This window comes from Triticum urartu, chromosome 3A, assembly GCF_056163025.1.
Source record: "Triticum urartu cultivar PI428250 chromosome 3A, HENAU_Tu73, whole genome shotgun sequence".
In the NCBI taxonomy this organism is placed as follows: domain Eukaryota; kingdom Viridiplantae; phylum Streptophyta; class Magnoliopsida; order Poales; family Poaceae; genus Triticum; species Triticum urartu.
In genome coordinates this window covers 566345113-566370142 of record NC_141875.1, presented here as the reverse complement: position 1 = coordinate 566370142, position 25030 = coordinate 566345113, and the positions used below count along the sequence as shown (strand labels likewise).

At 46.1% G+C, this 25030-nt stretch overlaps 2 protein-coding genes across 2 annotated transcripts; both read left to right on the top strand.

The window, feature by feature from the left end:
* Positions 1-11179: 11179 nt before the first annotated feature.
* Positions 11180-14385, top strand: LOC125545123 (cysteine synthase). The gene is made up of 10 exons (XM_048708998.2): positions 11180-11501; positions 11796-11905; positions 11975-12032; positions 12117-12380; positions 12497-12634; positions 13285-13336; positions 13433-13482; positions 13571-13630; positions 13707-13787; positions 13897-14385. The coding sequence occupies exons 1-10, from the start codon at positions 11265-11267 to the stop codon at positions 13984-13986; spliced, it is 1140 nt and encodes a 379-aa protein (XP_048564955.1). The 5' UTR covers positions 11180-11264; the 3' UTR covers positions 13987-14385.
* A 1564-nt stretch (positions 14386-15949) lies between these two features.
* Positions 15950-24330, top strand: LOC125545124 (F-box family protein). Its single transcript, XM_048708999.2, has 5 exons — positions 15950-16390; positions 16471-16644; positions 22846-23008; positions 23092-23261; positions 23518-24330. Exons 1-4 carry the CDS (start codon positions 16149-16151, stop codon positions 23221-23223), a joined length of 711 nt encoding a protein of 236 aa, XP_048564956.1. The 5' UTR covers positions 15950-16148; the 3' UTR covers positions 23224-23261; positions 23518-24330.
* The last annotated feature ends 700 nt before the right edge of the window (positions 24331-25030 follow it).

Below are 25030 nucleotides of genomic sequence, written 5' to 3'. Positions count from 1 at the left end.
AGAGGATAGCTTTGCATGATATCGGAGAACTAAAATATAAAAATAGGTGCTATTAACATAGAGTTAGAATATATTACTATATATTATAAATAGTGAGTGTGGAATAATGATGGAGGGGTGTGCAGAATTGTCCTAGGCAATTGTTAACAAGATCGGTAATCATTATTGCAATTTCATATGAGGGAGAGGCATAAGCTAACATACTTTCTCTACTTGGATCATATATACTTATGATTGGAACTCTAGCAAGCATCCGCAACTACTAAAGATTATTAAGGTAAAACCCAACCATAGCGTTAAAGTATCAAGTCCCATTTATCCCATACGCAACAACCCCCTTACTCGAGTTTAAGAATCTATCACTCTAGCAAACCACTATAAGCGAATCATGAGCATATTGCAACACCCTACAGCGGGAATCCTTCACGTGTGCGCGGCACAGAAGGCACCATAAGACAGCACCAAAATAATACATACAACTCAAACCATTCGAGATCATCAATCAACACAAAAACAATAGAAATCTACTCAAAACATTATAGGATGGCAACACATCACTGGATCATAATATGTGGCATATGCTACTTCTTGAGCTTGCGTTGGTTTTTCCCTTGAAGAGGAAAGGGTGATGCAACAAAGTAGAGTAAGTATTTCCCTCAGTTTTGAGAACCAAGGTATCAATCCAGTAGGAGACAACGAACAAGTCACCGAATACCTGCACAAACAATCAACAACTTGCACCCAACGCAATAAAGGGGTTATCAATCCCTTCGCGGTTACTTGCAAAAGTGAGATCTGATAGAGATATATATAATCGGTGAAGTAAATATTTTTGGTATTTTTGGTTTATAGATCGGAAAGTAAAAGATTGCAAAGAAAGTAAATCGGAAACTAATATGATGGAAAGTAGAAGATTATATGATGGAAAATAGACCCGGGGGTCATAGGTTTCACTAGAGGCTTCTCTCAAGATATGAAATATTATGGTGGGTGAACAAATTACTGCTGAGCAATTGATAGAAAAGCACGAAGTTATGACGATATCTAAGGCAATGATCATGAATATATTCATCACGTCTGTGTCAAGTAGACCGACTCCTGCCTGCATCTACTGCTATTACTTGACACATCGACTGACTCCTGTATGCATCTAGAGTATTAAGTTCATGAAGAACAGAGTAATGCATTAAGTAAGATGACATGATGTAGAGGAATAAACTCAAGCAATATGATGTAAACCCCAAATTTTTATCCTCGATGGCAACAATACAGTACGTGCCTTGTTGCTCCTACTATCACTGGGAAAGGACACCGCAAGATTAAACCCAAAGCTAAGCACTTATCCCATTGCAAGAAAAACCAACCTAGTCGGCCAAACCAAATCGATAGTTCAAAGAGACTTGCAAAGGTATCAAATCATGCATATAAGAATTCAGAGGAGATTCAAATAATATTCGTAGATAAGCTGATCATGAATCCACAATTCATCGGATCTCGGCAAACACACCGCAAAAAAGTATTACATCGAATAGATCTCCAAGAACATCGAGGAGAACATGGTATTGAGAATGAAAGAGAGAGAAGAAGCCATCTAGCTACTAGCTATGGACCCGTAGGTCTGTGGTAAACTACTCACGCTTCATCGGAAGGGCAATGGTGTTGATATAGAAGCCATCCATGATCGAATTCCCCTCTGGCAGGACGCTGGAAAAGGCCCCTAGATGGGATCTCACGGGTACAGAAGGTTGCGGCGGTGGAGAAGTGTTTTCGTGGCTCCCCTGGTTGTTTTTGGGATATATGGGAATATATAGACGGAAGAAATAAGTCGGTGGAGTCATGAGGGGCCCACAAGGGTGGGGGCATGCCCTACCCCCTGGGCACGCCTTCCGTCCTTGTGGCCACCTCGTGGCTTCTCTGACTTGCACTCCAAGTCCTCTGGATGTATTCTAGTCCAAGAAAAATCATCACGAAAGTTTTATTCCGTTTGGACTCCGTTTGGTATTCCTTTTCTGCGAAACTCTAAAACAAGGAAAAAACATAAACTGGCACTGGGCTCTAGGTTAATAGGTTAGTCCCAAAAATAATATAAAATAGCATATTAATGCATATAAAACATCGAAAACATGTAATATAATAGCATGGAACAATCAAAAATTATAGGTACGTTGGAGACGTATCAGCATAAAGCACCATGTTCAAGTAGGGGATTACAGTGGGGTGCGGGAGAGTGGACCGCTTAAAAGAGATGAGGAATATGATCACCGCGGCGATGGTTCCCCCGACGGCACTCCGGCGCCACCGAGAGAGAGGGGAGAGAGTCTCCCCCTTGTGCTTCCTCCTCCATGGCCTCCCCTTGGATGGAGAGAAGTTCTCCCTCTGGTTCTTGGCCTCCATGGTGATGATGGCCCCTTCCGGCTTCCTCCTCCATGGCCTCCTGTGATGATGGCCCCCTCCAGCAGGGTGCCAGAGAGGGCCTAGATTGATTTTTCGTGGCTATAGAGGCTTGCGGTGGCGAAACTTCCGATCTAGGTTTCTTTCTGGTGGTTTTGGTATTTATAGGAATTTTTGGCATCGGTCTCACGTCAAGGGGGTCCACGAGGCATCGGCAAGACAGGAGCACCCTCCGGGGGGAGGGTAGGGCGCGCCCCCTACCTTGCCGTCGCCTCAGGACTCTTCTGGCCCAACTCCGATGCCTCGGGGGTCTCTTTTGGTCCATAAAAATCACCGTAAAATTTAAGCCCATTCCGAGAACTTTTATTTCTGCATAAAAAACGACACCACGGTAGTTTTGCTGAAAACAACATCAGTCCGGGTTAGTTCTAATAAGATCATACCAAAACCATATAAAATTGTTGTAAACATGGCATGAATACTTCATAAATTATAGGTACGTTGGGAGGTATCAAGAGGCTCTATGGATGCTTCGAATGAAAAGAGCACCTTTTGCCAGGCTTAAGCAGACATTTAGGAGCAGGGGCTGCTAGAAGATAGCATCCACACCACTATGAAAGAGCAAGTGGCCATGTTCCTCCGTGTTGTTGGTCATAACCAGAGGTTCAAGCAAGTGCAGTATGCTATTGGGGAGCTCATAGGAGAGATGATCAGGTCACCAACTGACTGGACTCCTACAAAGATTCGCACTAGCCCAAGATGGTATCTGAAGGAAATATGCCCTAGAGGCAATAACGAAGTTGTTATTTATATTTCCTTATATCATGATAAATGTTTATTATTCATGCTAGAATTTTATTAACCGAAAACTTAGTACATGTGTGAATACATAGACAAACAAAGTGTCACTAGTATGCCTCTACTTGACTAGCTCGTTGAATCAATGATGGTTATGTTTCCTAACCATAGACATGAGTTGTCACTTGATTAACGGGATAACATCATTAGAAAATGATGTGATTGACTTGACCCATCCGTTAGCTTAGCACGATGATCGTTTAGTTTGTTGCTATTGCTTTCTCCATAACTTATACATGTTCCTATGACTATGAGATCATGCAACTCCCGAATACCGGAGGAACACTTAGTGTGCTATCAAACGTCACAACATAACTGGGTGACTATAAATATGCTCTACAGGTGTCTCTGATGGTGTTTGTTGAGTTGGCATAGATCGAGATTAGGATTTGTCACTCCGAGTATCGGAGAGGTATCTCTGGGCCCTCTCGGTAATGCACATCACTATAAGCCTTGCAAGCAATGTAATTAATGAGTTGGTTACGAGATGATGCATTACAGAACAAGTAAAGAGACTTGCCGGTAACGAGATTGAACTAGGTATTGAGATACCGACGATCAAATCTAGGGCAAGTAACATACCGATGACAAAGGGAACAACGTATGTTGTTATGCGGTTTGACAGATAAAGATCTTCGTAGAATATGTGGGAGCCAATATGAACATCCAGGTTCCGCTATTGGTTATTGACCAGAGACGTGTCTCGGTCATGTCTACATAGTTCTCGAACCCGTAGGGTCCGCACGCTTAACGTTCGGTGACAATCGATATTATGAGTTTATGTGTTTTGATGTACCTAAGGTAGTTCGGAGTCCCGAATGTGATCACGGACATGACGAGGAGTCTCGAAATGGTCAAGACATAAAGATCGATATATTGGATGACTATGTTTGGACATCGGAAAGGTTTCGAGAGAGTTCGGGCATATACCGGAGTACCGGGGGGTTACCGGAACCCCCCGGGGAGTCAATGGGCCTTAATGGGCCATAGTGGAAAGGAGGAGGAGGTGACCAAGGTGGGGGCGCCCCCCCCCCAATCCCAATCAGAATTGGGAGGGGCCGGCAGCCGCCCTTTCCTTCTCTCCTTCTCCCCCTTCCTTCCCTATCCTACTCCAACTAGGGAAGGGGGAATCCTACTCCCATCGGGAGTAGGACTCCCCCCTTGGGCGCGCCTAGGAGGCCGGCCCTCTCCCCCTCCTCCACTCCTTTATATACGGGGAAGGGGGCACCCCATAGACACACAAGTTGATCATTGATCTCTTAGCCGTGTGCGGTGCCCCCCTCCACCATAATCCACCTCGGTCATATCGTAGCGGTGCTTAGGCGAAGCCCTGTTCCGGTAGCATCATCATCACCATCATCACGCCGTCGTGCTGGCGAAGCTCTCCCTTGACACTCTGCTGGACCGTGAGTTCGTGGGACGTCACCGAGCCGAACTTGTGCAGATCGCGGAGGTGTCGCACTTTCGGTACTAGGATCGGTCGATCGTGAAGACGTATGACTACATCAACCGCGTTGTCATAACGCTTCTGCTTACGGTCTACGAGGGTACGTAGACAACACTCTCCCCTCTCGTTGCTATGCATCACCATGATATTGTGTGTGCGTAGAAAAAATTTGAAATTACTGTGTTCCCCAACAGTGGCATCCGAGACAGGTTTATGCGTAGATGTAATATGCACGAGTAGAACACAAAGGAGTTGTGGACGTGGGTATATACATATTTCTTGCCATCACTAGTTGTTTCTTGATTCGACGGTATTGTTGGATGAAGCGGCCCAGACCGACATTACGCGTATGCTTACGCGAGACTGGTTCTACCGACGTGCTTCGCACACAGGTGGCTGGTGGGTGTCAGTTTCTCCAACTTTAGTTGAATCGGATTCAATGAACAGGGTTCTTTCTGAAGATCAAAAAGCAATCACTATACCGCGTTGTGGTTTTTGATGCGTAGGTAAGAACGGTTCTTGCTCAGCCTGTAGCAGCCACGTAAAACTTGCAACAACAAAGTAGAGGACGTCTAACTTGTTTTTGCAGGGCATGTTGTGATATGATATGGTCAATACATGATGCTAAATTTTATTGTATGAGATGATCATGTTTTGTAACACGGTTATCGGCAACTGACAGGAGCCATATGGTTGTCGCTTTATTGTATGAAATGCAATCACCATGTAATTGATTTACTTTATCATTAAGCGATAGCGATAGTCGTAGAAGCAATAGTTGGTGAGACGACAATGATGCTTCGATGGAGATCAAGGTGTCAAGCCGGTGATGATGGTGATCATGACAGTGCTTTGGAGATGGAGATCAAAGGCACAAGATGATGATGGCCATATCATATCACTTATATTGATTGCATGTGATGTTTATCCTTTATGCATCTTATTTTGCTTAGTTCGGCGGTAGCATTATAAGATGACCTCTCACTAAATTTCATGGTATAAGTGTTCTCCCCGAGTATGCACCGTTGCTACAGTTTGTCGTGCCGAGACACCACGTGTTGTGATAAGCTCTACGTTCACATACAACGGGTGCAAGCCAGTTTTGCACACGCAGAATACTCGGGTTAAACTTGACGAGCCTAGCATATGCAGATATGGCCTCGGAACACTGAGACCGAAAGGTCAAGCGTGAATCATATAGTAGATATGATCAACATAGTGATGTTCACCATTGAAAACTACTCCATCTCACGTGATGGTCGGACATGGTTTAGTTGATATGGATCACGTGATCACTTAGATAATTATAGAGATGCCTATCTAAGTGGGAGTTCTTAAGTAATTTGATTAACTGAACTTTAATTTATTATGAACTTAGTACCTGATAGTATTTTGCATGTCTATGTTGTTGTAGATAGATGGCCCGTGCTGTTGTTCCGTTGAATTTTAATGCGTTCCTAGAGAAAGCTATTTTGAAATATGATGGTAGCAACTACACAGACTGGGTCCGTAACTTGAGGATTATCCTCATTGCTGCACAGAAGAATTACATCTTGGAAGCACCGCTAGGTGACAAACCCACTGCAGGAGCAACGCCAGATGTTGTGAACACCTGGCAGAGCAAAGCTGATGACTACTCGATAGTTCAGTGTGCCATGCTTTAAGGCTTAGAACCGGGACTTCAACGACGTTTTGAACGTTATGGAGCACATGAAATGTTCCAGGAGTTGAAGTTAATATTTCAAGCAAATGCCCGGGTTGAGAGATATGAAGTCTCCAATAAGTTCTACAGCTGCAAGATGGAGGAGAATAGTTCTGTCAGTGAACATATACTCAGACTGTCTGGGTACCATAACCACTTGACTCAGTTGGGAGTTAATCTTCCTGATGATAGTGTCATTGACAGAGTTCTTCAATCACTACCACCAAGATACAAGAGCTTCATGATGAATTATAATATGCAAGGGATGGATAAGACGATGCCTGAGCTCTTCACAATGCTAAAGGTTGCGGAGGTAGAAATTAAGAAGGAGCATCAAGTGTTGATGGTCAACAAGACCACTAGTTTCAAGAAAAAGGGTAAAGGGAAGAAAGGGAACTTCAAGAAGAATATCAAGCCAGTTGCTGCTCAAGTAAAGAAACCCAAGTCAGGACCTAAGCCTGAGACTGAGTACTTCTACTGCAAAGGGACTGGTCACTGGAAGCGGAACTGCCCCAAGTATTTGGCGGAGAAGAAGGATGGCAAAGTGAAAGGTATATTTGATATACATGTTATTGATGTGTACCTTACTAATGCTCGCAGTAGTGCCTGGGTATTTGATACTGATTCAGTTGCTAACATTTACCACTCGAAACTGGGGCTACGGATTATGTGAAGATTGGCTAAGGAAGAGGTGACGATGCGCGTGGGAAATGGCTCCAAAGTCGATGTGATCACCGTCGACACGCTACCTCTACATCTACATTCGAGATTAGTTTTAGACCTAAATAATTGTTATTTGGTGCCATCGTTGAGCATGAACATTATATCTGGATCTTGTTTGATGCGAGACGGTTATTCATTTAAATCAGAGAATAATGGTTGTTCTATTTATATGAGTAATATCTTATGGTCATGCACCCTTGATGAGTGGTCTATTTTTACTAAATCTTGGTAGTAGTGATACACATGTTCATAATATTGAAGCCAAAAGATGCAGAGTTGATAATGATAGTGCAACTTATTTGTGGCACTGCCGTTTGGGTCATATTGGTGTAAAGCGCATGAAGAAACTCCATTCTGATGACTCTAGTGCAAGTGGGAGACTGAAGAAAATATGCCCTAGAGGCAATAATAAAGTTGTTATTTATATTTCCTTATATCATGATTAATGTTTATTATTCATGCTAGAATTGTATTAACCAGAAACTTAGTACATGTGTGAATACATAGACAAACAGAGTATCACTAGTATGCCTCTACTTGACTAGCTCGTTGAATCAATGATGGTTATGTTTCCTAACCATAGACATGAGTTGTCACTTGATTAACGGGATCACATCATTAGAGAATGATGTGATTGACTTGACCCATCCGTTAGCTTAGCACGATGATCGTTTAGTTTGTTGCTATTGCTTTCTCCATAACTTATACATGTTCCTATGACTATGAGATCATGCAACTCCCGAATATCGGAGGAACACTTAGTGTGCTATCAAACGTCACAACATAACTGGGTGACTATAAAGATGCTCTACGGGTGTCTCCGATGGTGTTTGTTGAGTTGGCATAGATCGAGATTAGGATTTGTCACTCCGAGTATCAGAGAGGTATCTCTGGGCCCTCTCGGTAATGCACATCACTATAAGCCTTGCAAGCAATGTAACTAATGAGTTGGTTACGGGATGATGCATTATGGAACGAGTAAAGAGACTTGCCGGTAACAAGATTGAACTAGGTATTGAGATACCGACGATCAAATCTCGGGCAAGTAACATACCGATGATAAAGGGAACAATGTATGTTGTTATGCAGTTTGACCGATAAAGATCTTCGTAGAATATGTGGGAGCCAATATGAACATCCAGGTTCCATTATTGGTTATTGATCGGAGACGTGTCTTGGTCATGTCTACATAGTTCTCGAACCCGTAGGGTCCGCACGCTTAACGTTCAGTGACGATCGGTATTATGCGTTTATGTGTTTTGATGTACCTAAGGTAGTTCGGAGTCCCGAATGTGATCACGGACATGACGAGGAGTCTCGAAATGGCTGAGACATAAAGATCGATATATTGGATGACTATGTTTGGACATCAGAAAGGTTTCGAGAGAGTTCGGGCATATACCGGAGTACCGTGGGGTTACCGATACTCCTCGGGGAGTCAATGGGTCTTAATGGGCCATAGTGGAAAGGAGGAGGAGGCGCCCAAGGTGGAGGCGCGCCCCCCAAGCCGAATCCAAATTGGGAGGGGGCCGGCCCCCCTTTCCTCCTCTCCGTCTCCCCATTCCTTCCCTCTCCTACTCCAACTAGGGAAAGGGGAATCCCCCCTTGGGCGCGCTTAGGAGGTCGGCCCTCTCCCCTCCTCCACTCCTTTATATATGGGGGAGGGGGCACCCCATAGACACACAAGTTTATCATTGATCTCTTAGCCGTGTGCGGTGCCCCCTCCACCATAATCCACCTCGGTCATATCGTAGTGGTGCTTAGGCGAAGCCCTGTTCCGGTAGAATCATCATCACCGTCATCACGCCGCCGTGCTGAAGAAGCTCTCCCTCAACACTCTACTGGATCGTGAGTTCGTGGGACGTCACCGAGCCGAACGTGCGCAGATCGCGGAGGTTCCGTACTTTGGGTACTAGGATCGGTCGATCGTGAAGACGTACGACTACATCAACCGCGTTGTCATAACGCTTCCGCTTACGGTCTACGAGGGTACGTAGACAACACTCTCCCCTCTCGTTGCTATGCACCACCATGATCTTGTGTGTGCATAGGAGAATTTTGAAATTACTGCGTTCCCCAACAGTATCCATACTTCAAGGTGAGCACTTTATATGTTCTTGTAGTTCATGCCTTGATATGTTGTTATGTAGTAGACTAACAACATATTGTAATGCCATTCCAGGATTGCATTGGAGCAATAGATGGTACTCATGTCACTACCAGAGTACCGAGCTCACAAGTTGCAGCATATAGAGGGAGGAAGCACCACACAAGCCAGAATGTGCTAGCTGCTGTTGACTTCGATCTGAAGTTCACATATGTGCTAGTTGGCTGGGAAGGATCAGCACATGATGCTAACATTCTCAGTGACAACATGAGTCGTCCTGGTGGCATCAACATCCCTGATGGCAAGTTCTACCTTGGAGATGTTGTCTATGCATGTCGGCCAAGTGTTCTTCCATCCTTCGGGAAAACCAGGTACCATCTGAACGAGCTTGCTGGTAGGAACTATTCTAGGACTCCTCAGAAAATGTTTAATCTCAGACACCCCAGCCTTAGAATCACTGTTGAGAGGGGCTTTGGAGCTCTGAAGAACAGGTTTAAAATCCTGGATTAGAAGCCATTTCACCCTTACCCTACCCAGGTGAAGCTTGTTCTTGCATGTTGCATCATTCAGAATTGAATCTTGCAATGGGGAGTTGATGAATTTGTGCCGGAGGAGGAAGATGTGACTCCTGATGAGGTGATTAGCTCCGACCATGGTGTGGAGGCGTTCGAAAAGAAGCATGGAAGAACAAAAGGATGAAGTGGCCTCAGGCAATGTGGGATAACAGAGGTCAGACAAGGATCTAAAGCAGAAGAACAAGAGGAAGAAGATAGAGGGAGCAACAGAAGCAAGGAAGAGGAATCACCTAGTTAGTATCATTGAATTATCCTTATTCAACCATGTTGGCTCTTAATAACTTGTACTGTACTGTCATTTGCTAGTAGCTAGGATAAACTGCCATTTGTTTCCTAGCTAGGACAAAACAATGTTAAGTGTGTGGTAAGATCACCACTAATGAGAAGTGGTGATCACATCTTTAGGCGTTTGCAACCAAACAGCGTGTTTAGGGCTGAAATTCGAGCCGAGTCGAGCCAGCTCGGCTCGACTCGCTAGAGCTCGTTTAGTTAACGAGCTAGCTCGACTCGGCTCGTTACTATAAGGAGCTCAAATCCAAGATTGGCTCGACTCGTATAACTCACGAGCTGCCTCATTTAGCTTGTTAAGCTTGTTAAAGATATGAACATAAAACCTCAAATATGATAAAAATGATTATGTATATATTAAACATATACATCGCCAAACAATTGTAATTTCCTTGTAACGCAGGAGTCTCTTGGGTGGCTGGGCCTTCAATGGTAGGGCCATGTGTTGTGTGCCTGGGATGCGGGGTGCTGAGTGGCTGGTCTCTTTTTGGATTGGGAGTGGCCGATCTTTTGTACCGATCCTAACGAGTTACACGAGTACTCGTAAGATTGACTCGTTTAACTCGCTCTATAAACGATCTTAAACTAAAGCTCGGCTCAACTCGTTATTCTTCGAATTCAAGTCAATTCGAGCCGAGTCACGAGCTACTCGTTTAGCTCGCGAGTTGCAGCCCTAAACGTGTTGCTTGTTTACCGACAACGGTGCAGGCAACCAAATAACGTGCTGACTAGTTGATTCCCTCATGCAGAAAACCTAATGTAGGCAACCAAACTACATGCATATGTTGGTTTTTAGCATGCATTTGCCCAACTAGGCTCAACTGGGACAAGTATGTAAAATGCTAAAAAACAGAGATGTGAACCAAACACGCCCCAAAATGATATAGAGGCCGGGGTAATCATTGTTTTCTGAATAAAGAAAAACATACGTGTTTTACTCCTCTACTTCGGAAATAACTGACGTGTTTCTACTTTGAAGTAAATAAAACCGGGCCAGTTATTTCCGAAAGAAGGGAGTAGCATTTTGTTTAAAGAAATTTCGAGCGGCAGTGCAGCACTGGTTGAAATGGGGCTAAAAAACGCCAGAACCCGACGGCACGTTCCCCATTCCCCTTATCCAGAGGCGGCTCCCTCTCTTTCCCCTCTGTAAAACCCCTCGCGCAGACAGCGGCAATGGCGATGGCGTCGCCGCCAGCCTGCTCCCTCCTCCTCCCGGCCATTCCATCCGCGCCGGCCTACGCTAGTGTCCCACGAGCGCCCCGGTTCCTCACCTGCCCCCGCGCTGTAACGGCCCACCGACCCCTTCCCACGGCCTCCTCACCTAAGGTCGCGGCGCCCGCCGCCATCGAGATCCCAGAGGAGTACGCGGATGATGTCGAAGCGGTGAACATCGCGGTGGACGTCACTCAGGTGCGCTGTCTATTCCCATCCTGATTGTGTTTCCTGCTTCGTCAGAGTGGTATGGGAGGCCACTGAAGCCATTAAGATTTTGTATTATGGTCTAGGGGAAGTGGGGGTTCGCTGCATTGTTACGGAATATTTGGATACATTTTTGTAATACTTGATTAGACTGTGAACATCTTCTGTGGTCACCAAAAACATGGATTTTAAATATCGATAGAGGCCCTATTTTACTCTCCGAAGCAATCTATGTGAGGGATATTGGGCTAAATCCCAGTTTATTCTGTCTATCCTGTTGATCAGCTAATTGGAAAGACCCCAATGGTATACCTAAATAATGTCGTTGAAGGTTGTGTTGCGAACATTGCCGCAAAGCTCGAGTACATGGGGCCTTGCCGAAGCGTCAAAGACAGGTATACATCGTTATCACACTATGTATTGGAGTGCTGTTTGTGCCGCTTCTCACTCAATATGTTTTCCAGGATTGCATTAAGCATGATTAGTGATGCAGAAGAGAAAGGATTAATTTCTCCAAACAAGGTTTGATTGTCCATATATGCTAAATTGTAAGAGTATTGTCACCATGAAGGTACTAAATTATGCAGATATTGTATACATTTGCAGACCATTTTGGTAGAACCAACTACTGGGAATACTGGTATAGGACTAGCTGCAGTAGCTGCTGCTAGAGGATACAAAATGATAGCAACTATGCCTTCATCGATAGATGTTGAGAGACGCATCCTTGTACGTGCATTTGGAGCAGATATTGTGTTAACTGATCCTACAACAGGACTAAAAGGAGCTGTTGACAAAGCTGAGGAAATAGTTTCGAAGACACCGAATGCATACATGTTTCAGCAATTCAACAATTCAGCTAACAGTGAGGTTGAGACTTCGGGCCATTATCATTTACTCATATGCTATCTGTGACACGGCACATGTGAAATTCATTTGCCAACTTCTTTAAATGATCTATTGAGAAACCACTTGGGTAATTACAGATCCACTTTCAAACCACAGGCCCAGAAATATGGGAGGACACACTGGGTACTGTTGACATACTTGTTGCGAGCATTGGGACTGGCGGCACTATCACCGGCACTGGGCGCTACTTAAAAATGATGAATAGAGATATTAAGGTTTCTAATCTTACTCTCTCATCAAGTAGTTTCAGATTTTAAGAAAATTGCATTAAAATGTTATTGTGTCAACAACTTCACCCATTTTCTGCATATTTTTCCAATATTGTCGCATTACATCTTAATTCTTCTGCTGTCGTTGGTGGATGCTCTCGTTTACTCCATGCTTTAACTTTGTGAAGTGCTTAATGTGAGGAGATATGCAGCTCGTGTTTCCTGGAGGCCAAGGGCCAGTATAAATATACAAAGTACAGGCAGAAGTATACACAAACCCCCTTATAACAATGTTTAATATGATATCCTATACATGGAACTAGTATATGTCTACACTTGAGATCTGAGTGTTGCTCCATTGGCTAGAGGCACCCGTGCTCACACATCCCAGGCCTTAGTTGGAAATAGCTCACCGGTCTGCTACTAAATGTACTGCTTTACCATTTGCATATTTTGGAATTTAGGTGAATTTGCATGCACTACTATTTAACTTACATGAGCGTACAAGGCTGATATCAATATATCCATGATTCATATGATCTACAGATTTAGCATATGGCCTAACATTCCATAACCTGAAATTGTTTGACAGTGTTCATGTATTTTGTAGTCAAATTTAATATATTATAACATTTGTGTTGTCCTGTCATTATCAGGTCATCGGGGTAGAACCTGCTGAAACTAGTGTGATTTCTGGCGACAAGCCAGGTAAATTTAATAGCACTTAACAAATGGATGTATTTGAGATATGAGCTTATTGAATACAACTTCCTTGGAATTGACGCCTTAATGTCACAACAACAGGTTATATTCCAAGCATACTAGATGTTCAGCTCCTTGATGAGGTTGTGAAGGTCTGGAATGCAACTCTAGTATTCTGTTTAGTTGACTCTTCACAGTTCTTGTCAGCTGTTATGTTGATTATGGTTGTTGAACTTGCAGGTTACCACTGCAGAGGCAGTTGATGTTGCAAGGCTACTTGCACTAAAAGAGGGCTTGCTGGTAAGGAAGTGCACAACCAAATAGATTATTATCGAGTTATCAGTTTGGCATTCACATGGGTTGTTTGTTTTCACAGGTTGGCATTTCGTCAGGTGCTGCAGCAATTGCTGCTATAAACGTGGCCAAAAGACCTGAAAATGCTGGAAAGCTGATTGCGGTGAGATATTTCCGTTGATTTGAACATGTTGCCATTCTGGCATGGCTACCGGTTTATAGATGTCCTCCTATAACCCACTCACCAGATGGTTAATGACATGAATTTGCAGGTTATCTTCCCCAGCTTTGGAGAAAGATATATCTCTAGCATTTTGTTCCGGCCGATATACAACTCTGTTCGAAGAATGAGGAAGAGATGACTGACTTCACCCACTCCAAGAAAGACGAATCCGACAGGTTTCCACAGCATGACAAACATAACACATCAAGCAGGGCTGAGGTGTAGAATGCTCCGGCAGCAGAAGGGCACGGGTCGTAGAAGTTTGAAATATGGGCGGAGTTGCTGCCGAGTGGGCTGCAGGACTGCATGAACTTGGTTCCATAAAAACCCGAGGGAAGGGAAAATCATGAGTTGTTGTATACTGTATTATCTGCCTCAAACGTTTGGAACTCGGTGAAACATGCAGAGCTAGATGCGGTAGTTCGCTTAGGATCTTTGTTTGAGTAGTCTAGGGCCTGGAACAAAACAGACTTGTCATCTGATATTTGACTGATCTCACTAAATGGTCTCCTATCTTAGTTGGTGATTGGTTCGTTCAGATTGAGCTCGTGAGTTACTCCATCCGTCTGGAAATACTTGTCCTCGAAATGATTGTATCTAGACTTATTTTAGTTATAGATACATCAATTTTATTCAATTTCTAGGACAAGTATTTCCGGACGGAGGGAGTACGTTTTTGGGTTCAAACAAATGGTTCTGAATATTGCATACTCTCTCCTTTGCGGTTTGTAGTATGAATCGTACTCCCTCCGTCCCAACTACTAAATCAAAGACAGTTATTTTGGGACAGCCACCAAGGTTATATCGGTAAAAAAAATCTAACATTTGAAAATTTTAATGGTGTTTTTTGTTGTTGTGATATATAACTTGCATTTTGTTCTGTCAAACTAACGATATTGAATACGAGTGATTTCTGTTACCTCTGCTGTTCTTTGTATTGTAATGTGTTCTTTGTACTATAGTGACAGTAAAGTTCTTTGTACTGTAATGACAGTTGATAGATTGAACATTTGTATTTACGTTCTTTGTATTGTAATGTGTTCTTTGTACTATAGTAACAGTTAAGTTCTTTGTACTATAATGACAGTTAATAGATTGAACATTTGTACTCCCTCCGTTCCGAATTACTTGTCTTGGATTTGTCTAGATATGGATGTATCTAGACTTATTTTAGTGCTAAATACCTCCATATCTAGACAAATCTAAGATAAATAATTTAGAACGAAGGGAGTAGTAAATACGTGCACGCATTTCCTTCGGCTGCGGCTTAAGGCAATTAGGGTTGTTTGCCTCCTGTCGGCGGCACGGCAGGTTTATAATGACAGTTGATTAATAGATTGAACATTTGTTGTAAACACGTACACGCATACCCTTCCGCTGCAAGTTAAGGCAACTAGGTTGCTCGCCTCCAATCGGCGCCATCTTAGGATCTATCCTGTCTCCTGTGGCCTTAGGCCATGGGACGCGATGGATCTCAGCCCCTTGCCGGTAGAAAGGCTCCAACTCTGTTTTAGGTGTCCTTTTTTTGTTTGTTTAGACTTTATATTTCGCTCAGGAAGACGAGACAACAACAGTTCTCCGAAGATGAAATAATGTTCTCTCTGCCTAGCCCCGGCCTCGGCGGTGCGGCTAGCCTCACCGGAGGGCATGTTGAGATGTGTCTCCGGTGGAACCCATAGGATTTGGTTGGTGTTTGTCTTCAGTGGATCTGCTTACATTCGGGCTTCATTTGTCTACATTCGTGTGCCTGCATATTGCTATTCTGGTGCGCTGATTCTATGGGATTCTAGCACGATAATTTCTCGACTGTCTACTAAACAAGGTTTGCCCAGCTCCAGTGATGAAGAGGTGATGACGGCGGCGCGCCTTCGACTCGCTGTAGTGACTATAGATATTGCTAGGTGGTATATGGAACTGGACATTTTTTTACTTCTGATGTTCTCAGCAGGACAGTTGATGGATAGAAAGTTTCTGAAATAAAAGAGATGAATGAATTTCTATTTTTATTTTTAAGAAAGAAACGAACAAACCCAGTAGTACTGCAGATATAACAAAATAATCCAAAGTCCAAACGCTCATTCGTGGGACCCATCGGCAGGGACCGATTTGGCGGCGCGGGTTCCTGATTTCTCTAGCTCGCCGAGGCGCCGACGAAGGCCTGCACCCTGCAGCAAAGCCAGCCACTACCGCAGCGAAGGCCCCGGCGACGGCATAGACTACCTACCTTCCTACGCCCGCGCGGCCGCCTCTGTCGCTGCACCCGCCCCGCAACTCGCCAGCGGTGATTCGGTCGAGCCGAACATGTCGGCGTCCGATATGCCCGACGAGCTGTGGGCGCGCGTCCTGGAGCTCGGCGCCGCCTCCGCCGCGCTGGGGTTCCGCGACCTCTGCTGCCTCGCCATCGCCTCGCGCCGCCTCCGCCGCCTCTCCCTCCACCCCTCCCTCTGGTCGGCGCTCCTCTCCCGCGACTTCCCCTCCCAATCCCAGCCTTCCTCCTCTTCGCAGCAGCAGCAGCCCGATCCCAAATCCCTCTACAGGACCAAGTAGTTTCCCGTCCCCGCCTCTTCGTTCAGATTATTTATTTATTCCCCCGTCTGAGCGCGTGACTTGTGCTCCGCTGCAGGTTCGAGAGGCACAAGCTGCGGATGGCGGAGGCGAGGCGGCGGGCGGTGTACGAGGCGGAGGGGCGGGTGGTGGCGTGCCGGAGGCGTCTCACGGAGCTGGAGGAGTCGATGTGCGCCGAGGGGGATAGGATGAAGGCCACCGCGCAGGAGCTGGACAGCCTCGAGAGGGTCAGGTTGGTTCTGATTCCTCACCTGTGTTTTCTCTTCTAGAGTGAATTTCGCTCTTGATGCTATAAATCATATGCGATGTGGTAACCGGAAACAGCAAATTACCTGAGTAGCTAATGCAGAGGGTAGAAAGACGCTTGGTATTATCTGAAGTTGGCACGTTGGGAATGACAATTATCCAATTATCCCCTAATATAATTGGTCCTGAACTGGCCGTAGCATGTATAGGCAACAGTAGGTATTGCTCAAGACAGATGCTGGCATGATCCATTGAGCTACTTCTCTACACATAAGCTGGACTGAGATTGTCCCGCCCTTCCAATTTAAGGCCTCTTATACGCCACCCATTATCAAACAGCCCCTTGTACCCCTGTCTAGCAGCCAAGACTTGCTCTGAAGTCGGAGCGATAGCTTCCATGTTTATTTGAGCTGCTTATCTGTGCAAGAGCTGGTCCGACGTAGTCTCTTGGCTCAAACATTCAACAATAAACAGCTGCTTTTGCTGCCTTTAGACCTGAAAAGGGAAAATTATCTCACATCAATGCTCTATGGTTGTTATAACTTGGAATGATCCATTAAATTTAGACATCTTTTTTATTTGGTTGTATGTATCAGGGTAAAAAACCACTGTTTACAATTTTAGTTGACGGAGTGCGGAACAATTGTACTCCCTCCGTTCCTAAATATAAGTCTTTTTAGAGATTCCACTACAAATTACATACGGATGTATATAGACATATTTTAGAGTGTAGGTTCACTCATTTTGCTCCGTATGTAGTCCATAGTGGAATCTCTAGAAAGACTTATATTTTAGGAATGGAGGAAGTACCTTATTTGGCAACATTCTGGCCTGTTCTGGTTGTGCATTAACATGAAAACAAAGTTAAATGATACCTATTATAAATAATGGGTAGTGTTGAGTTGTCACGTTCTGCACATGTGTTCTCATTGTTTCTGTTGTAACTTCACATCCTAGTCTTTAGGCCTTATTATCCTGAGCATGATCCAAGCATGCAGGATCCACGTCTCTCTCCCATGTATATGTACCATGGCACTCAGTGAATATAAGGTGTGCGTCAATCATTCTTCAACTTGGTAATTAGAACCATGTCAACCAGCCCCACTCACTCCTCCTTTGAGACCCTTCCTTCCTGTCACCAGCGAGGGCGGCGAGCTTCCCGCCGCAGACCTTTCTGCTGACGCTGCTGTGCGCCCATGCGCTCCGGCTACCGAGGATCTTTCCCAGACGGTTAGTCTTCCACTTTCTGCCCTCCCTCCAGGCCGCCTCCTCTTCGGTTGCTCTCTGCTGCCGCCGACCCTTCCTCCTCCATCCCGTCCATCTACGGGCTGAACATCATTGGTGTTATTGACTTCACGTTGGCTCTTAACAGCACCAATTTCTCCCGATGGCGTTCTTTCATCAACATGTTACTCAGCCGCTACCATGCACGCAACCACGTCCAGGTGGGCACTGCTGACCGGCTCTCTAATCCGATCTGGAGAGACGACGACGACACCATAGTGATGTGGTTCTTCACCACCATTTTCGGGGACCTCGACATTGTCGCCCCGGTTGACTCGGCGGCGTACACAATTTGGACTCTCCTCCACGAGTACTTTGAAGCAGGAGTTACGGCCGACTGTCTGCGGCTATTTGTCCATCAACGAGTATTGTGGACGCCTATAAGGCATCTCTATGGCTCTTTCCGACATCCAGTCATCGATCAGCTACTGCACACTTACATTGCAGATGCTTGACGAACTCGAAAAGAAATTCGAGATGCAGGCCGCGATTCTCCAATCGACCGCCCCCTGCCTACCTTTGTTCAAGACTGTTCATGCCTTGTTCTCGCCGGAATCTCCATCAACAAGCGCGCCCGTGCAGAGGGCTCGCAGTTCCTTGCCGTCCACTCCGACGATGACCGCGGCGATTGTGGCGCCGATTGTGGCGGTGCTCGATAGGGCGACCGGGCTCCCAACGGTGACGGTGGCCTTGGGCATGGTCACGGAGATGCTCCCGGTGGTCGCAGCGCTGGGCAGCAGCCCTCGCTCGGTTACTTTGCTCATATAGGATGCCCTTCCCTCCACCCCGCGCACCCTAGATATGATCCAACTCTACTAGGGTCTTCGGTCCTCAGACCTGGCATCCAACACGCCTATCCGGTGATGTACCCGGTGCACCGGCTCTGCCTACGCTCGCTCCCTACAGGACCACGCCGCCATGTTCCATGTTGCACCAAGCCACGACTTGCCCTTTCCTCCTCAACCCGAGTGGTTCATGGACATGGGGGTGGCCTCACACGCCGGTAACAACCCAGGTATATTGACCTTGTCTTATTCCCCTTTAGCTCGTTCTACTAGTCATATCGTTGTTGGCAAAACGTCTTCCAATCATTGGTACCGGCAATGCTCACCCCCTCCCCCCCCCCCCCGCCGCGACCGTTCCATCTCTCCCAATCTTGTCAAAAAATTAGTTTATGCTCGCAAATTTACTCGTGACAATCTATGTCAGTTGAGTGTCATCCTTTTAGCTTTTGCGTGATGGATCTACCAACCAGGGCAAATCTTCAATAGCCACGGCGACTTATATTTCTTCTTCAACAATAATAACGGTGCATCATCATTAGCACTCACCGTCTCCTCGTAGGGCCTATGGCACCGATGGCTCGGCCTTCTCGGTTCTGCTACTATGGCTCAAGTGGAACCGATGCCTTCTCACTTATGCCTTCTCACAAAAGCCACTCAATTGAACGTAGATTGTCATGAGGAAATTTGCGAACTAAAATTAGTTTTTTTTCACAAGACTGGGAAAGATGAGGATGGAAAAGGGGGGTGAGGCATGCCCCATTGCCGATTGCGATATGACTAGCAGAGCGAGCTAAAGGAGAATAAGATGAGGTCAATATACCTGGGCCTGACGACGTGCGAGGCCGCCCCCTTGTCCATGAACCACTCAAGTTGAGGAGGAAAGGCCGAGCCATGGCTTGGTGCAGCATGGAACATGGTGGCGTGGTCCCATCCGTAGGAAGCGGGCGTAGGTGGAGCTGATGCATCGCGGTACATCACCAGATAGGCGTGGTGCTGGACGCTTGGGCAAGGACCCGACAGAGTTGGGCAGTATCCATGGAGCATGGGGTGGAGGGAAGGGCATCCCCATATGAACAAAGTAGTCGAGCCAGGGTTGTTGCCCAGTGTTGCGATCACCGTGAGCACGACCACCGCCGCCGTTGGGAGCTCGGTCGCGCTGCTACTTCGCTCCTATGGGATGCCCTCCAAACCGCCCAACTCTGTTGGGGTCTTTGGTCCTCGCCCCGGCGTCCAACACCACGCCTATCTGGTGATGTATCCCGGTGCATCGGCTCCGCCTACGCCCGCTCCCTATAGGACCACGTTGTCATATTCCATGTTCCACCAAGCCACGGCTCGGCCTTCTCTCCTAATCACGAGTGGTTCGTGGAAACGGGGGTGGGCTTGCATGTCGCCAACTACCCAGGTATATTGACCTAGTCTTATTCCCTTAGCTCATTCTGCTAGTCATATTGTTGTCGGCAAAATGGCTTCCAGTCATTGCTACCGGCAATGCTCAATCCCTCCTTGACCGTTCCATCTCTCCCATATACCCACCTCTCCCAATCTTGTTAGAAACTTAGTTTATGTTCGCAAATTTACTGGTGACGATCTATGGTCAGTTGAGTTTGATCCTTTTGTCTTTTGCGTGATGGACCTAGCAACCAGGGCAATTCTTCTGAGGGGCAATAGCCACGGCGACTTGTAACCCTTCTCTAGCAAAAGCAAGACGCATCATCAGCAGCACTCACCTCCTCGTAGGACACCTATAGTCCCGATGGCTCGGCCATCCCGGTGATGCTACTATGGCTCATTTTCCCTTGGTGCCATAGGTCCTACGATGAGACGGTGAGTGATGTTGATGGTGCGCCACCGTTATTGCCGAAGAAGGGATACAAGTCGCCGTGGATATTGCACCTCAGAAGAATTGCCCTGGTTGCTAGGTCCTTCTCGCAAAAGCCAAAAGGATCAAACTCAACTGAACGTATATTATCATGAGTAAATTTGCGAATAGAAAATTATTATTTTGACAAGATTGGGAGAGATGAGGATGGAACGGTCAGGGAGGGGAGGGGGGAAAGGTGTGCCCCATTGCCGGCCATGATATGACTAGCAAAGCGAGCTAAAGGGGAATAAGACGAGGTTAATATACCTGGGTTGTTGGCGGCGTGTGAGGCCACCCCCTGTCCATGAACCACTCGGGTTGAGGAGGAAAGGCCGAGCCATGTCTTGGTGCAGCATGGAACATGGCGGCATGGTCCCATCTGTAGGGAGCAGGCATAAGTGGAACTGATGGATTGGGGTACATCACCGGATAGGCGTGGTGTTGGATGCCTGGGCAAGGATCGAGGACCCTGACAGAGTTAGGCGATGAATATGGAGCGCGGGGCAGAGGGAAGGGCATCCCCATATGAACGAAGTAGCCGAGCCAGGGTTGCTGCCCAGCGCTGTGACCAGGGCCGCCGCCACAGTTTGCACTGAGCTGGCCGCCACAGCCGCTGTTGGGAGGCCGGTCACCCTGTCGAAGCACCACCACGATCGTCGTTGGAGTGGATTGCGAGCCCTCCGCATGGGCACGCTTGTAGATGGAGATTTTTGGCAATGATGAGGCATGAATAGGCTTGAGCGAAGGCAGGCAGATGAATGGGCTCGAGCATCCGCAGTGTAAGCGTGCGGTCGTTGACCGGCGACTGGACGTCAAAAAGAGCCGTGGTGATACCTTGTAGGCATCGGCAATACTCGTTGATGGACAAATCACAGTGGACAGTCGCCCAGAACTCCTGCTCGAGGTGCATGGTGAGGCTAGCGTCGCTATCGAAGAAGTACTAGTACTTGTGGAGGTGACTCCAGATCGTGTACGCCGTCGACTCAGCCGGAGCGATGATGTCGAGGAGGTCCTCGACAATGGCGGCTAAGAAAACACATCACTATGGTGTTGTCGTCCTCACGCCAGACCGGATCAGAGAGTAGGTCAGCATCGTCTACCTGGATGTGGTTGTGTAAATGGTAGCGGGTGAGCAACATATTGATGAAGGAATGCTAGCGGGAGAAATTGATGTTGTCGAGAGCCAGCTTGAAGTCCGGTGATGTTTAGCCCGTGGATGGAAGGGATGGACCGGCGGCAGCAGGGAGCGACACAAGAGGAAGCGGGCTGGAGGGGTTTGGTCGGAGGGCAGAAAGTGGAAGACTAGCCGTTTGGGAAAGATCATCGGTAGTTGGAGCAAGAGGGCGAGCATTAGCATCACTAGCGGAAAGGTCCATGGCGGGGAGCTCGCCGTCCTCGCTGGTGATGGGAAGGGTCTCAGAGGAGTGAGTGGGACTGGTCGACATTGCTCTGATTACCAAGTTGAAGAATGATTCACGCACACCTTGTATTCCGTGAGTGCCATGGTACATATGCATGGGAGAGAGACATGGATCCTACATGCATGGATCACGCTCAGGGTAAGGCCTAAAGGCTAGGACGTGAAGTTACAACACATATACGGAACGTGACAACTCAACATTCAGTCCAATACAACCATATCTGACAAAGTAGAACACCAAGAAACATGTAGATATTCAGTCCAATACAACCATATCTGACAAACTAGACTGCAGTGACCCCTTCACCATTTCTTACATGCATTTAGGTTTTTGTTAAACCTACCCCAACTTGTTTGGGACTAGAGGCTTTGTTGTTGCTCCTGTTGCCGCCGCTGTTGTTGTTTATTTAGGTTTTTGTTAAAGGTGTTGCTTCAGTGGCTCGAGCAACCGTCCTGTCGTATGAAGGAGACAAGACAAATACAAACTTGTGAAGCAGCTCATTAGGAATTTAGGATAATGGACAATGCTTATGAATGCAATCGGGTTTGTTTTAACTTTTAAGTATTGATGTCTTAACATGCTTGTACAGAGTTAAAAAACAAGGTTTATTTATAGTTCAGCAGGCAATAAGCTATACAAAATACTCCATTATCTGCTCACCTGACAAAAACAAATAATCTCTGCAATCCTTCTCAGCCAGGGAAACTGAAGGTTTAGACATCAGTATAAGAATACATCTTTTTCGCGATTTTTTACTTATTCTGGTATGTTTCAGCACTCCTCATCAGTATATACTGATAGTCCAATTTATTGTTGTCGTGAGATGTTGACAGAAGAGCTTCGGTGGCATTAAACGTGTGGCAACCACAAGTTGTTCATGGGCGTCAGAAACAGTTGGTTCAGCAATGCACTGTTCCTGTTGATTCTCGTCTTAGTGCTCTACACATGGAGCTGAAAGTTTGTAAGCAACAAATAGCAACTTACAAGAATGCTTACGTATGTCATCTTGATTTTGGTAAAATTGCAAATGGTTGACAAGGCTAGCCCTCACCATAGTTGTGCTTTTGGTTCTTTGCTAGAACAAGGAGAAGCTCAAGTTGAATGAGTATGAGGAAGCATTGAGACGAGTTAAATATCATCCTATGCAGAATAGTAGTGATACAAGCGCATCTGGTAATGAGCCACAAGCAAAGCGGAAGAGACTGAAGTAAGACCCATTGTTCACCATCGGATCTTCATTTGCCTCAAGGTACCGCTAAGTAGCTGTCCGTAGCTCTTGATAGCCTCGGCCATATTATGTTTCCTTTTATGCCATTTCTTATTAGAATTTGCATTCGCGTTCACCCTCGGCACATTTTGCTTTCAAGATAGAAGAGCATCGTGTCTCACTTGCACGTACATAGTTCATTATTAGCATAGTTCGAATGGATAACCGGCAACGAGGAAGATATGTGGCCTTTCGGAACTGTTCACAGTATCAGTTTTTTTTCCAACTTTTTGTGCAGATAAAGGCATCCGCAGTGCAGCAAGTGTCAAGATATTCGTTTCGGGGAAAAGAGTCCAAATGCACTGTGGATTCTTCGTCGGTTCATTTGTTTGGGCATGTGTGCGCACATGATGTAGTACGTGGCATTGTTCCTTTCCAGGCAGAATGAACGAATGAAGCTCGACTGATCCCTTCCAATTGCCGAAAGAATCTTATCCTTTTCTTTTGGCGGCAAAAAGGCTATTTCCCCACCAATTGCTGCCGAAAGAATGTTATTCCCATCGAATGTGTACCGTGCAGCCGCCAGCTACTCCGTGTGGACGCCAGCTATTTTCAGAGCAGAATAGTCCGGCCCTGGTGCTTGCCCGTCACGAAATTGTGGGCGGTCGACTATTCTATCTACAGAAGAAGGACGACTGGTCCGATTGGATTTCTTCAGCTGACCGTTGGTTTCTAGAGAGCGTGCTGTATGAAACTGTTGGCTCGGTGCTCTTCATGTTGCCTTGCGTTTCGGGTTTGGAGATGTGTGTTAAGTACTCCCTCTGTTTCTAAATATAAGTCTTTTTAGAGATTTTACTAAGGACTACATGCGGAGCAAAATGGATGAATCTACACTCTAAAACATGTCTATATACATCTGTATGTAGTTTGTATTGAAATCCTATAAAGACTTATATTTAGGAATGGAGGTGGTATAACTCATTCATTTGTATCCTAGTACTAAGCGGTCAGCTACTCTTAAAAGCATCCTCGTCCATGACGAGTGATGAGCAGCCTCTGTAAACCTTTTGTGACTCTTAATTTGGATTTTTGACTTAAGATTCATCATTCACTCGGTCTCGATACCATCTGAGAAGTTATTAGAATATGTCAGCCAGTTGACCAAAGAGCCTCAATTAACTAGAAAAACAATAGACGGTGCACGTACAACGTTCCACACATGTCCTCGTGCGAGGCGGCGGCGGAGAAGGGTCGCCGGTCGCGTTCGAGGCCGCGTGAGGCGGCAAGGCCGGCATAGCACGCTCCCGGTAGCGATGCCGAAGGCCACGAAGCAGTTGCTGTCAGGCACAGCAAAGCCGAAATAATCACTCGTCACGCGTCGGACGTGAGAGCATCTACAGCGCCCTGACCCCTCATACGCCCGCGGACACTGACCTAGCACGTCTTAAATTTGCCTCTTTACATCCGTGTATCTCATATCCAATATTCTATGTCCATACTACGCATGCACGTGATGAACTACTCTACGTGATCAAACAACGTACAAAGAAATTGGCATGAAACGAAGAATGAAATGCACATAAACTCACTTTACATCATCCAAAAGATCGGCACAGTTCATCGTCGGACAAGTTCAAACAGTAAAAACGATAATCAAACATAAATAGAGACCTTCTTCACCACTTCCTTGCCGCCGGCTCTTTGCCCTTCCGATCTCTGGCGCTGCTGTAGGAGTCCATGGCTGATGGAGGATCGTTCGATTCGTCGGATGAGGAGACGTGGTCGTCGGAGGAGGAGGAGGAGGAGTTGAC

Coding starts and splice junctions, on each gene's coding strand:
- LOC125545123 (XM_048708998.2), top strand. CDS start 11,265: ATGGCGATGGCGTCGCCGCCAGCCTGCTCCCTCCTCCTCCCGGCCATT. Junction 11,502..11,795: donor TCGCGGTGGACGTCACTCAG/GTGCGCTGTCTA, acceptor CCTGTTGATCAG/CTAATTGGAAAGACCCCAAT. Junction 12,635..13,284: donor TGATGAATAGAGATATTAAG/GTTTCTAATCTT, acceptor TGTCATTATCAG/GTCATCGGGGTAGAACCTGC.
- LOC125545124 (XM_048708999.2), top strand. CDS start 16,149: ATGTCGGCGTCCGATATGCCCGACGAGCTGTGGGCGCGCGTCCTGGAG. Junction 16,391..16,470: donor AAATCCCTCTACAGGACCAA/GTAGTTTCCCGT, acceptor GCTCCGCTGCAG/GTTCGAGAGGCACAAGCTGC. Junction 16,645..22,845: donor GACAGCCTCGAGAGGGTCAG/GTTGGTTCTGAT, acceptor AGATGTTGACAG/AAGAGCTTCGGTGGCATTAA.